Source organism: Festucalex cinctus, chromosome 2 (genome assembly GCF_051991245.1).
Source record: "Festucalex cinctus isolate MCC-2025b chromosome 2, RoL_Fcin_1.0, whole genome shotgun sequence".
Lineage (NCBI taxonomy): Eukaryota > Metazoa > Chordata > Actinopteri > Syngnathiformes > Syngnathidae > Festucalex > Festucalex cinctus.
Genome location: NC_135412.1, coordinates 28611359 through 28625185, shown reverse-complemented (window position 1 = coordinate 28625185; position 13827 = coordinate 28611359). Strand labels below are relative to the sequence as shown.

At 37.7% G+C, this 13827-nt stretch overlaps 2 protein-coding genes across 2 annotated transcripts; one reads left to right on the top strand and one right to left on the bottom strand.

The window, feature by feature from the left end:
- Positions 1–284: 284 nt before the first annotated feature.
- Positions 285–3799, top strand: LOC144015066 (uncharacterized). Its single transcript, XM_077515383.1, has 4 exons — positions 285–744; positions 1637–1867; positions 2353–2451; positions 2598–3799. Exons 1-4 carry the CDS (start codon positions 484–486, stop codon positions 2706–2708), a joined length of 702 nt encoding a protein of 233 aa, XP_077371509.1. The 5' UTR covers positions 285–483; the 3' UTR covers positions 2709–3799.
- A 2459-nt stretch (positions 3800–6258) lies between these two features.
- LOC144015065 (tetraspanin-7-like) lies at positions 6259–11583 on the bottom strand. Its single transcript, XM_077515382.1, has 7 exons — positions 11503–11583; positions 10215–10403; positions 10032–10106; positions 9851–9946; positions 7197–7352; positions 7028–7111; positions 6259–6867 (listed from the first exon to the last, which is right to left on the bottom strand). Exons 1-7 carry the CDS (start codon positions 11581–11583, stop codon positions 6799–6801), a joined length of 750 nt encoding a protein of 249 aa, XP_077371508.1. The 3' UTR covers positions 6259–6798.
- Between the last annotated feature and the right edge of the window lie 2244 nt (positions 11584–13827).

The following is a 13827-nucleotide window of genomic DNA, read 5'->3' as shown; positions in this document are numbered from 1 at the left end:
ACTCACTGTTTACTTAATCACAAATCTCATATGCCCTCATTAAATTGGACCTAAATTCCAAATAAATTAATATTTGCTAAAATAATAAAATAAAATAAAATTAAAAAAAATCAGTGTGAACATTAAATATCTTGTCTTTGTAGGGTATTTAATTGAATATAGATTGTACAGGATGGCTTAATGTGAACTTCATTGGGTTTTGTATGTATGTGGCGAACCAAACTCCACTCCTTTCTCACCTGTGGGCTACTTTGACACAGATGCACTAAACCAGCATTATCCATCTTTGCCTAAATGGATTACCAGGCTTTTGGCGAGCGCAACTCAAGCAAAGAGAGTGAAGCAGAGGCAGCACATTGATAAAGGCTAGCATTTTATTAGTTTATAATAGCCAATTTGACCTTTTACAGCATGTCCATTAGTACCTGAATGCTGGCCTGTTAATTATCCCCAGGTTAGCTGACCAGAACCTTGCTTAATTGAATGGATTCTGAAGACGAAGGTGAGGTCTTTGCAGACCAGAACCCTGTGATTTCAGAGGAGGAAGTTGAAGAGGAAGAGGAGGACGAGGAGGAGGATGCCAAGATCTTCAATGCCTGGATGCAACGGTACAGAGGTGGCGAGCAGCAGAAGACAAGTGATGAAGAGCAAGATGAGGAGGGAGAAGAAAGAGCTGAAAACAGAATCAGTTTGGAGTCAGCAGCACGTCTTCAAACGAAACGCAGATCATCGTTACCGTGTCCGGTAATATGCAGCCGGTTTGAATTTCTTCATTAGATTTTTTTTTTTTCATTTACCTGTAGGCCTACTTTAATTGATAATTTATTTTTCAGGCGACTTTTTTATTTGTACTCTCTTTTTAAGCAGAATTTTAAAGCAAATATATATACTTTTTACTATTAAATCCTGAAGGATTTTTTTCTGTCTGTCAAAACAGGTAGCATATATATATATATATATATATATATATATATATATATATATATATATATATATATATATATATATATATATATATATATATATATATATATATATATATATATATATATATATATATATATATTAGGGGTGTGCCAAAAAAAAAAAATCGATTCATAAAAGAATCGAGATTCTCATTTATTATCGAATCGAATCGATATTATTATCCAAAAATCTATTTTATTTAAATTAGAAATGAAGAAGGGGAAAAGGCAGTTGTAGCCCACATGCTGTTTTTGTGGAAAAAGGCACTTACAATACAAAATTAATAAATGTTTAAACAAAAAAAGAAAAAAAGACACTTTAATGTCCCCATTTGTCATTTTGTCTTGCAAAGCAGACTGGAGCAGATCATGACAATTTTTTACATATCTGTAAATTGAAGCAGAAATCATTTGTCAATCAAATAATTTTGAATCGAAAATCGTTTGAATCGAAATACTCGAAAATTGATTCTGAATCGAATCGTAGACCCAAAAATCGTAATCGAATCAAATCGTGAGACAGTCAAATATTCCCAGCCCTAATATATATATATATATATATATATATATATACACATATATACCAACTGCCAGCACTTTTAGTACTCTCTGGTTAGTGGCTGTTTCCAGTTGTTTCCTGCGAATAATTGCAACTTAATTGGTGTGTGCAGGCAACTCTCACGGCCATGCAGCTTGCTCGTCTCCACTCTTGCACCCGGGCTCCCGTGACCGTCAAGACTCTGCTGCGGCGTTCCTCCTCTCGCCGCCTGCTGCCATCGCAGCAGGATGGCGCCGCCTGTGCGTCTGCCACCGAGCGAAGATCCTCTCTCATACATACAATCCCGGAGGCCATTACGCCTGAGAGAAAGGGCCAGTTCAGGAGACGCAAGATCATGTCTTTGGTGGGTGACAGCTTACAAGGTTGTAAGTAACCTAGAATAGCTTTTGGAATTATGTCCAAAAAGATCAACTTTGATTTTATTGGCCCATAACATGTTGGAAAATGTGTTCTGATCTGATAAAACCAAGGCTGAACCGTTTTGTTTTGTTTTTTAAATTTGGCCTAAACACAACACTGTTAATCACCAATCCCACAGCTACAGTGAAGCATGAAGGTGGAATCTCTTTAGGGATAAATAAATAAATAATTTCCCGCCCTCTTTTTGTGGATGTGACGTCATGTGTGCTACGTGTAGGCCTACGTGTAGAAGGATGTGTGCTGTTTCATTTTTCATCAACAGGTGGCAGTAGCGATTCAAAATTGAATTTTCTGTTTAGTCATTTTATAGTTAAAAGAAAGAAAGAAAGAAAGAAAAAAAGAAAGAAAGAAAGAAAGAAAGAAAGAAAGAAAGAACGAAAGAAAGAAATGTGTTTGTGTGTATTGTAGAGCGATGCAGACAGGATGTGTCTGATCTGCCATAACGACCTGAATCAAGGATCGGGCGGTGTCCGCGAGCTGCAGTGCACACACACATTCCATCAAGAGGTAATCACCCAGCAAAGACATTATTGCCACTTCCTATCTGACAAAACCAAAAGGAAAAATAAATGTTTCCTGCGGTTCTTGACATGATGTGAGTGTTTTCGCTGTTCTTTGGTTAAACTGACGTTTGTTTTTATTCTGTCTTTCAGTGTATAGAGGAATGGCTATGGAGGAAGCAGTCATGCCCTACATGTCACATCCAAGTGTTCACGCCACAGCAGGCCACCTACTGGAGCTCCACCAGGGTGATAGTGCCCTGAAACACAAATCCACACTCAATGGAGGGGGTCAAGAGTGCAATGCAACATCCTTGGAAATTCCCATACATCCAGTCGCAGTGACATGGTCAGTGGGGGACTTGATAAAGACATTAATCAAGACATGTCGACACTGGGAGGCTGGTGTTCCTATGTACAGTCATGAAAAACTGACAGATTTTCAATAGATGACCAATCTTAATACTGCTGGAATTAATTTCATCTCATTGTACAGCTGCAATATTAAAATTAAGATTGGTTGCTAGCTTGCTAAAATGCTAACTTTGTGTGGTGCTAATTGCTAACTCCCAAATGTGTGATCATTGTGTTGATCATTCTCCCATAACGCCTGCTCTAAAGATAATTAGAAAACATTTTAAATTTGACAATGTTAAGGTCTCTATCTGTCTTGTGTATCTCTTCAACTTCCAATTGGTAAAAGTACCTTCGAATCCAGCGATGTTCTCGAAAGCTCTGTCAGACATTTGCTTTTTGTGCTTATTTCTAACACTGTAAGAGTAATGTTGAATCCATTGATGAAGTGCTCAAAACAACCACCACACTCATTGATTACTGCCAGGACGGCCCGGGAGTCAAGACTGCATTATGGCAAGGGTGGCCATTTCCATAAGGTCAAAAAAGGAGAACATATTTTTAAAAATTAAAAAGTGTTCCCTCGCTATAACGTAGTTCACTTTTCACGGCCTCGTGGTTTTGCAGATTTTTTTTTTTTGTGTGTGAAATTTTACATGCATTTTTTTATTTTTGTGTATTTATTTTAGAACGTTTATGATGATGGTTTGAACATTGAGTATGTTTAAATGAGAGAAATGTGAAAAATTGTAAACGCCTCGATGAGAAAAGTGTATAAGCTGTGTGATGAGGCGTTTTTAGAGTCTTAAAACATTTATAATAAATGTAAAACATAAAGCTATAACTACTTTGTAGATTTCATTTATTGCGGGCATTTTTTGGACCTAATCCCAGCGGAAAACGAAGGAACACTGTACATCAGATTCGCAGTGTATTTTCATAACTCAAAGTTTTGCATGGTTTATAGATCATGTTTGTGTAACTAAATGGTAAAAAAAAAAATCAATAAAAAGTCAAACTTCTTTTTGACAATTTATTTAGTTTACAGTACCATGTTTTTAATCCACTAAGCAGTGACATGCTTCTGTAAAAGTGCAAGGTGCCACAAAAACAACTTATTTTGAAAAGCAAATAACAAGGAAAAAATGTCTCAGATGATGCACCTGCTGCTCACCTCTTGCTTTTATGCTTCTTCCCCGTGTAACGTTCTATGACTGATTTGCCCTGACTGCTCATGTTCACATCAGACCGGCAAAACGTGCAGAAACTGTGAAATGAGTCTCGACTGCTTTTGGCCAGGAAATTGTGCGCAATATTAAAAGATGTCCGGCGTATTGGCATTTTTACTAGCGCTGCCTTTTTGCTGCTGTCAAAGAAGACTGCGAGGAATGATGTTGGGTCACGTAAACTCAACCGTGGCTCATTTTCTTTAAAAAGGAGGCCAAACCAGTGTCCTGCTTATGGTTGTGCAGGACACATTACTGAAAATTAGGACTGTCCTGCCTAAATCAGGACACCTGCGGTGTGCTAAAATTAGCTTACTAATGCTATTTAGAAGATAAGTAGCTGCACGCGTTCAAACATGCAGCAAGAGATGATGGGATGATGATGTTGGAAAACAAACTGAAGACTAAACAGAGGAAGAAGAGGAGACAAGCTTTGCAGTTCACAAGTTGAGTCGAGCTTCATCATACCATTGAATAAAATTGCTACTTTATGAACAGTAAGAAGAACAGTTGCTTGTAGTTAAACATCAAGTGTCTCAAACACTCTGGAGCGCCAATTATCAAGTGTAAAATTAAATAACCAACTACATTTTTTTTTATAATCTACTTCCTGGTATGGGTCTGTGAGCTAGCCATTCAAAAGTACAATTCATTTAATTTACATAATACCGCCCCCACCACTGACCTATATATATGACTGGATGGCCGCTAGGCCAAGAATCTGGAAGTCGCTTGGCCGCCATCTTGCTCCTCCCAGGAAACCTTTGTCAGACTACGCGTTGTGTACAGAAATGCCAACGTGTGTAATAGTACACTGCTCCCCAGTATCAAGGCTGTGGATAAACATTTCACCGGTAAATATCATTGAAATGGAAAGAGTAGATTTAGAATGCAATATATACATATATTATATGGCTTTTTTTGCCATTGTATGTGCCCTCATATTGCATTTCCTGTTGGACGAATGATTGCTAGTTTGTGAAAGTTCTTGACAAGTACATTATTGTCTGCTTCGTGACTCTAGATGTAGAATGAAGTGAGAATACTGTAAATGTTTGTATAGAAAAATGAAGAGGTGAAATACATCTTGAAGATGATTATTTTTTCCAACATTGTTGATTGTGATTATACCAAGACTATCAGAAACTCCTTATTACGACCGAGTTGTGTTCATGTGCTTTTGTTGTTGTAACTAAAAACTACACAGGTCAGTGGCCCCCACACAGTTTCTCAAAATCTCAAGACTACATGCACGCTCTCTAAGCCAGAAGGTAACAGCATTGCACTTTAGCTGTTTTAAATACGTGTCATCAATTGAGAGAAGAAGAAAAAATGAGATGTACAACGAAGCACATAATCCAGTATTCACATAAATCTGTGCTTAGCGAGGGAACTCAACTCAACTTAAGAGAAGCGCGCATACGTCATTCAAGTCGCTGGCTGTAAACGTGATGCTACCTAGTCCGATGCTAGCCGACCCATACGCCTGTAAAACCATAGCTCTTTAGTTAAGAAAATGAAATGAAAACGCTAGTATGCTGTCCTGGATCAAAGCTTAAGAAAAAAAAACAAAAAAAAACAAAATTACGGTCAGACTCTCAGGTGGTTTCGCAGGCTGATACAGCACGTACGTAATAAATAAACTGGGCTGCTCATGCTGTAGCGAAAAGTGAAGCCAACGGCGGCCATCTTGCGTTGCCACACTTACAGTAAGGTGACTTCTCCACACCATACCTTCCACGTTATTTTCTTCCTCTACAGAGAAAATACCACTGTGTGATGTCCGGTTGTACCAAATAAGTATAAAATAAGTGTGGAATATGCGATTTGTGTGAGTGAGTGTGACCAAAAAAAAAAAAGTGTGGAAGATGCTCTAAATGCAGATTTCATCAGTAAGAATGTGAATATAAATTTGATCTCATAAGGTACTGAGTACGACTCAGATTGGTCTGCATCATCAGAACCAGTTATCAACAATGAAATGAAAGCAAAGCACACAAGAAAAACAATTCTTGTAAAATGTAAACCTAACTTCTGCAACTATCAGAAATCCTGCTTAGGGTGGCAAATTGCTTTGTCCCGCCATTAGGTTCAACTGAGTTAGTGAGCTGCTACTTCACAACTCTACAAAATGAACCTCAGTGAGTCTGATCCAGGATTGTTGTTGTGTTGTTCTGATACAAACTGGATGAGATAAACAAACAATACTTTATTGACAGCAAGTACCAGTTTAAGTTCTGCAGAGCAGAGTTTGAGAGACATCCTATCAATGGAACGTTCTGAGTCGGCTGTACCCAAGTCCGCTGCAAGCCGACGTTGTACACCAAATTAAGTCTTTTTTTTTTTTTTTTTTAATTTAAATAATACCCTCCATTCTTGGATATAGTAATAAACTATATTGCTCCTTATTTGATGTGACAGTAGTCAGTTTGCAAATCGGCCAGCGCTCCAGTGGATTCAGGCCAGTTTTAAAATGTCCCTTGAGCCGGAGTGCAAAGGTAGGCTCCACAGTTGTTTGAGACATATCTGAACCAGAGCTCACAGTTAAATAAAAACAAATTATGAATTAATAAACAGTACATATTAGACACCAAAATGGTGAATGACTTTCAAATTAATATGGACTTTCAGATTAGCATTCAAGATACTTTTTGTCTTTTGTAAAGCAGTCACAATCAGCTTGTTAACTAAAGTAAATGGGAAACAAGCATCTATGACCTCATCTATTGTAGCGTGCGATTCCACAGGTTTCCAGGTTGAAACTCGTTCCTTCTTCAGACCATCTCGTACTGGTTAGCGTTGATGAAGTGAGCCAGGCAGCAGGCCAACGACATGCCGATGAGCTGGGGCGTGGACAATGTTGGTTGTTAATGGTTACTAGCATTTGAGTGGGAAATGATTTGAGATACAATTTTGATCACTGAATGAATTGAACTCATATCTCAAGGCGTCACTGTGTTTGTTTCGCATGTTGCAATTCTACTGTGAACGACGGATGAGCACCTGGGAGAAGGCGATCCCGAAGGTGACCCCAGCGATGATTCCCATGTTGCTCTTGATGAAAGACGTCACCAGCTCGTAACAACCCTGCACACACACATTTGTTCATTCGGGCCAATTTAGTGATTTCATCATATCACAATGATGAACCTGTGACATCATCACTCATCACCTCCTTGTGGACTTTGCCAGCTGCCAGAGTGGCATTCTTCAAGTCTGCCTCGTTGCAGTCAGCGAAAGTAACACAGCAGCTGATTGGGATTCCCCCGGTTGGGAAGTAGTCGCTGGCGAACCAGCTGGTATAGTTATGAACACCGCAACATTGCAACTGCACAGAGATGACAAAGCAAAACGACATGTATGTTGCAAAATAAGATATTTAAATAAGTGAACAAAAAAAAACACGTTTCAAAATATTTTTTTTCCTTTTTTTTTTCTTTTTCTTTTTGTTGTTGTTGCCCAACAAGAAAAAAAATGTGAAAATTTATTTTGTATTAGAAAATCTTAATTTAAATTAAATTAAATTGAATTGAATTAAATTTAATTTAATTTAATTTAATTTTGCGTTAGAAAATCTCAAATTAACATAACAAGCTCAAATAATGGTTTGTATGAAATGACCAACAGAAGACTTTTTTTTCCTAATTAAAAAAAATAATAATCTTGAAAAATTATTTTTTAATAAGAAAATCTCAAATTAATTTAATTTAAATTTGCATTAGAAAATCTCAAATTAAGGGAAAAATACATTTTTGTTCGTAATACATTGCAGCTAATATTAAGAAAAAATACTCATAACATCAAATAATGTTTTGCACAATGGTTTGTATGAAATGACCAATAGAAGAGCAAGACTTTTTTTTTTCTTATTTAAAAAAACTAATCTTGAAAAATTATTTTTGTATTAGAAAATCTCAAATTAAATTAAATTAAATTAAAATTTTGATTAGAAAATCTAAATATATTTTAATTCATAAGACATTAAGGCTAATATTAAGAAAAAAAAAATACTCATAACAAGCTCAAATAATGGTCTGCACAATGGTTTGCATGAAATGACCAGCCGAAGAGCAAGATTTTTTTTTTTCTTATTTTAAGAGGAAAATCAATAAAACAACTTCTCAATTGAGAAATTAGGGAATAACATGCCATTTAAAGTTTGAACACAGCTATTTTTGTTTTCAAGCACATTTCACATTATTGGCATAGCCATGCAACAACAGAATGTGTCTGGCTGCTGAATCACAACTGCACTACTCACAATTACTCTTATATCATGAAACATTTTATCAGTGGTAGAGTGTCTACCCTGACACTGGAAGGCTGTGGGTGTAATAACCTAGCTGGGTCATACTTAAGACTGTAAAAATGGGACCCATTTCCTCCTTGCTTGACACGAAGCATTAAGGATTGGAACCAAATGTTCTGTTTCAAGAAAATATGTCCTAATGTAAGCTTTATTTACCATGTAAAGATCCCAACTAAGTTGTCATTCCTCAAATTAGAACCAAAAATCGCTATAATGAAAAGATACCACTTATTTTAAGTAAACTTTTCTGATATAACAAAATTTCTTGCTCGTAATAAGCACATTTGATGAAATCCTTTGGCAAGTTTTTCTAATTTTAAGACCTGTTACTATTTTAAAGGGGCTATATTTATATACAAGTTTTAGAAATTCTTGCCAAGCAAATTTTGCATACCCCATTGGAGATGGTCAAAGTAAGAAGGGAGGGTAACGAAAAACAGGTGGCATTAAAGGTTATTTTAGTTAAAACCAATGAAAAAACTAAAACTAAAATTCAAAAAACAATATTGTTACCGAAATAAAATAAAAACGAAAATGCTTTAAAAAAAAAAAAATTAATTATAATAATAAAATAAAATAACTAAAACTAACTATAATTATAGCGAGCATGTCCTTCATTTTAGTCTTTAGTAATTAATTTAATGCATGAGCCTTTGGTGATGATTTTAAATGTGATTTTTAGTAGATTTATTTTGATATAAACCGGAATAATGACGTTTGAAAGTATGTCACACAGAAGTGACGGCATCTAGCAGCAGCCAATAGAAAAGCACCTTCAGATGCTCCCATGGTGTTTTTTAAATATTGCGCACAAGTAATACACTTTGAAAAAATAAAAATAAAACTAATACTAATACTGAAACTAACAGACTAAACTAAAACCAAGCATTTTTTAAAGAACTAAACTAATAAAAACTAACAGAACCACCCTGAAAACTAATAAAAACTAACTAAAATGAAAAATTCCAAAACTATAATAACCCTACTACCATATTACAAATAAATCGGCTTATATATACTGTAGCATTTTTCTAAATATGCAAAAGCACAAAAAAATTATTTGTACAATTTTTAGGACTAAACACAATTTCTCTTCATAACATTATGTGGCCCTTGCGTCCTTCTGATTTTCTGTATGTGGCCTTCAAATGAAAAAGTTTGGACACCCCTGGGTTACTCAGTCAGTTACAAACAATAAGTCAACCAATCCATTTGAGGTTGGACGTTAACTGAACCAAGTTGTGAAACAGTACCGAAAAATATGTAAGCATAAAAAAGTAGGCAACAGGTGAGCCTAACACGTCGTATAATACTTACATGTAAGTAAATAATACATATCTGTTATTCGCAGTCGATGAAAGCAAGCAACTGTGCAAAGTACTGTTTGCATGAAATAACATAATCCATAAAGTCAGCACCTAAATTGACTTCGCAAATGCATAAATGTTGGTATCAACACACTAATAATGCACTAAGAATTAAAGTAAGTCAGAGAGAAAAAGCAGTGAGACACTGACTTTGCGTTGGACATCGTCCACAGCCACACTGCTGTCGCTTCGTCCGTCGTATCTCAGCACAGCATCGCTGTACGTAGTGAGGAAGGTGCCTTTGATCTGAACACACAAACACTCAGTTTAAAATTTCACAACAAAACTGGCATATCAAATGAAAGTCTGGTTTCGGTGGTCGAGTTTGAACCTCGTGGCGAAAGATGAAGCCTGAGATTCCAGCGATGAGCTCGATCAGGAAGATCAAAGCCAGAAAGGCGGCATACTGTTGGGGTCAGACATGCAATCAGGCAATGTTTTGAGGTGCCATGTTTACACTAGATCCTTGGTTTTCGTAATCTGTGACTAAAACCACATTGAAGCAATCGTTCACCAGTTTGAGCATCCAAGGGTGGCCCCTGCATGTGGCGAAGCAGCCGAACAGGCCGAACAGCACGATGGCGACGCCGGTGCCGATGAGGGCGAAGGGAGCGTTGGACGGTGCGCTGGAGATCAACAGCGTGTAGGGACTCAACATGAACTTCCACCACAAACCCACTACCAGAAGGACCACACCTGTCACCTGTCAACAGAGGTGGGAAAAGGGCTCGTACATGCATCGAAGTAGACGCGGAATGGCTTCATGATTACAAGACTGCAAAGACATGGAATTATAGTTACAGGCATCAACAATAAGTTGAACAACAACATCACAATTTTCCCTAGTTTCACGTGGAGTACCCCAGAGTTCTTTGTTAGAGCCATTATCGTTCGATCTATTCAGAAACAATAGCTGTGAATTATCAGATCAAAACCAAAATATCCTATTGGCAGATGACACTAATTTACATTGTTATGGAGATAACTGAAAAGATGCTATTTAATATGGAAAGTGAACTAGTAAAGTTGAAGGGCTGTTTTTGATTAAAGAGCTCATCTTGTGAACGTCACATGACCAAACCGAAACAACAGGGGAGCCATGACGATCATTACCTGAGCCCTTCGGCACTGTGATGTCATTTTCAGTTGACAGCAGGTGGCAAAATGGCCGCCCCCTGAGATGGGTAGAAATAGGTGTTTTGGAGGTGCATAAGAACATATTTTTGTAAATAATTTTCCGTATTTATTTTTGTATTTTTTTGTGTGTATTTCTGCCATAATCATCAAAATTGAAACAAACAAGGCTAGAAATATTTCAGCTTTTGTAAGTACAATGGACTTTCCCTCGATGTTTTTTTGTTTTGTTTTTCTTCACCATTCTGCATTTTAACAGTTACACCACTAAATCATTGCTTAGCTTCTCTTCACCTACCTACACTGTTTGATTTTTAACATGTTTGAGAAATTAAAGATGGAAAATGTCCAAGTGGTCCGTGCATCCTTCCACTGTTTTACTGTCTACCCTTGGAAGACAAAGCTTGGACACGCCTGTGTTTTGACACCGTTTTCATTACCAAGTGGGTGAGATTGCTTCACCCTGTTCATTCCTCAGATGATTCCATGTTGAACTCTGACCTCAGCTTTTTAATGAACAGCATGGATCGTCATGCAAACCATCAGAAACAACACCGCCACACACACACTTCCTCGGCGAAAACTTGACCAGTGATCCACAAAAATATCTTTCAAACTTTCAGCTCAAGATGAAAACAACAAACGCTCATGTTGAAAATGCGTCTCACCCAGAAGACGAAGGAGTAGAGGAGTAGCAGGATCTTCACACACAAGATGAGCGGTTTGGTTTCCATCCTCCTCGGTGCCATCGCTCCTCTCTCTTTCGCTCGCTCGCTGGCCGTCAGACGTGAACCGCATGCGAGGAGTAACTTGGACCTACTTTGCGTTTGGCACTTTTGCGCACTCGCCTTCCATGCTCACATCTGATCACGGTGGCGGTGCGCGAGGCTTCATATGCTGAACAAGCTCATACTTCACACTCAGGCCACACAAGTAACATCGGAGTGAAGCTGTAGCACCGTCACGCCAAGCACTGGCTGATTTATTTATTTAGTTACTTATTTTTGGAAAATGAAAGGAAATGCCATGAGCCCATCCTGTCTGCAAAAAAAAAAAAAAAAATTGGAATACATTTTTTTTTTTTAATGACAAGAATAGCACATGGGCGGCACGGTGCTCGAGTGGTTAGCACGTCCGCCTCCCAGTTCTGAGGACTCAGGTTCGAGTCCAGGCTCCAGCCTTCCTGGGTGGAATTTGCATGTTCTCCCCGTGCCTGCGTGGGTCTTCTCCGGGTACTCTGGTCTCCTCCCACATTCCACAAAGACATGCATGGTAGGTTGATTGGGCGCTCCATATTGTCCCTAAGTGTGCTTGTGAGTGTGGATGGTTGTTTGTCTCTGTGTGCCCTGCAATTGGCTGGCAACCAGTCCAGGGTGTCCCCCGCCTACTGCCCAGAGCCAACTGAGATAGGCTCGAGCACCCCCCACGACCCTTGTGAGGAATAAGCAGTCAAAAAAATGGATGGATGGATGGATGGAAGAATAGCATATAGCCTATCGTTGATGATTGGGTTACCACAGGTTTCTGTGGTTAAAAAAAATATATATATACATATATATATATATATATATATATATATATATATATATATATACACATACATATATATATATATATATATATATATATATATATATATATATATATATATATATATATATATATATATATATATATATATATATTATATAATAAAACAGTTTTAGAATCATTATTTCCTAAGAAGACGAACAAGTGGCAACTTTTACCTGACAGGTATCGCCACAGGCAGCTTAGTCACTCACAGGATATGGTTGGCAGTTTGTTTCCACGTGAGATGGCCCTCCTGATGCAACCTGCCCAACTTTTGCGAGTGGGTCATCCATCCATCCAGGACTTGAACTCTGATCCCCGTGACCAAATTAGCAGTGTTCCCTACTGAGACCCCCAGCCCCGCAACCCATCCCCCATCCCCCCCCCCTTTTTTTTTTGGGGGGGGGGGGGGGGGGGGGGGTGTTATATTACAATTACTGCACAAAAATGGCGACCAACCTCAGCTTTTCAGATGGCCCAAATTAAATTATCAACCCAAACTGTTGGGTTGAAATAACCAAATCTTGGGTAAAAGTAGCCCAATTGGCTCAAAAAGCATTGCTAACCATCGAGTGCGTTAGGAAAACAACAAAATTGTTTATGTGTAAAAGCATGGCGACTGTGCTACTCTCCACATTCGCCACAAGGGGGCAGTAGAAGACAGACAGGTAAACTGTACAGTACACTACATGGACATCTGAACAATATCGTCTCTGTTAGCTCCTTACAGATAATAAAGGCTATATGGTTGTGAATACTGTGATATTGTCTAAATGTCATGATTGGTGTTTGTATACTTTTGCATTATTTAGAACATAACGAGTTTTGTTTCATGTTATGTCTTGTCTACTCGCTAGGATTTCATCTCCATCTGTTCTTGTCAGCCCTGTTCCTTGTATGCAATCAGCTCCCTCTAGCCATTCATGTCTTGTCAAAGTGTACTTAATTGTGTCATCAATTTGTTTGTATTGTATTGTATTGATTTCCCTGCTCTGTTGCTGTCATGGCTCACAGGTTATGCCATATTCACAGTCATGGTGAGTCATTTCCGCTTGTTTGCATGTTGCTTTCATTCGTTTTTATTGATTTTTTACTTCGTTATTAATTTAGCGTTTGTGATTATTCTACTGTTTTCCTTTTTGTTTTGTTTTTGAGTCCGAAACTTAATGCTTCACTGCACTTAGGCCCTCCACACTACACCATGTAAATCATGAACTCTTACATAATGTAATCAATGAAAGTTATTTGGATTGTGGTTATACAGTATGTGAGTTGTCCATTATGTGTTAGAATTAGCATTTACCAGTAGACTAAAGGCTAAGACATGTTATATTTTTTGTGTAATTCTCCTAATTTAATGTTTAGTTTGACAGTAAACTTCAATTGGGAATGCCAATGAGCCTTTTTTTTTTTTTAAGAAC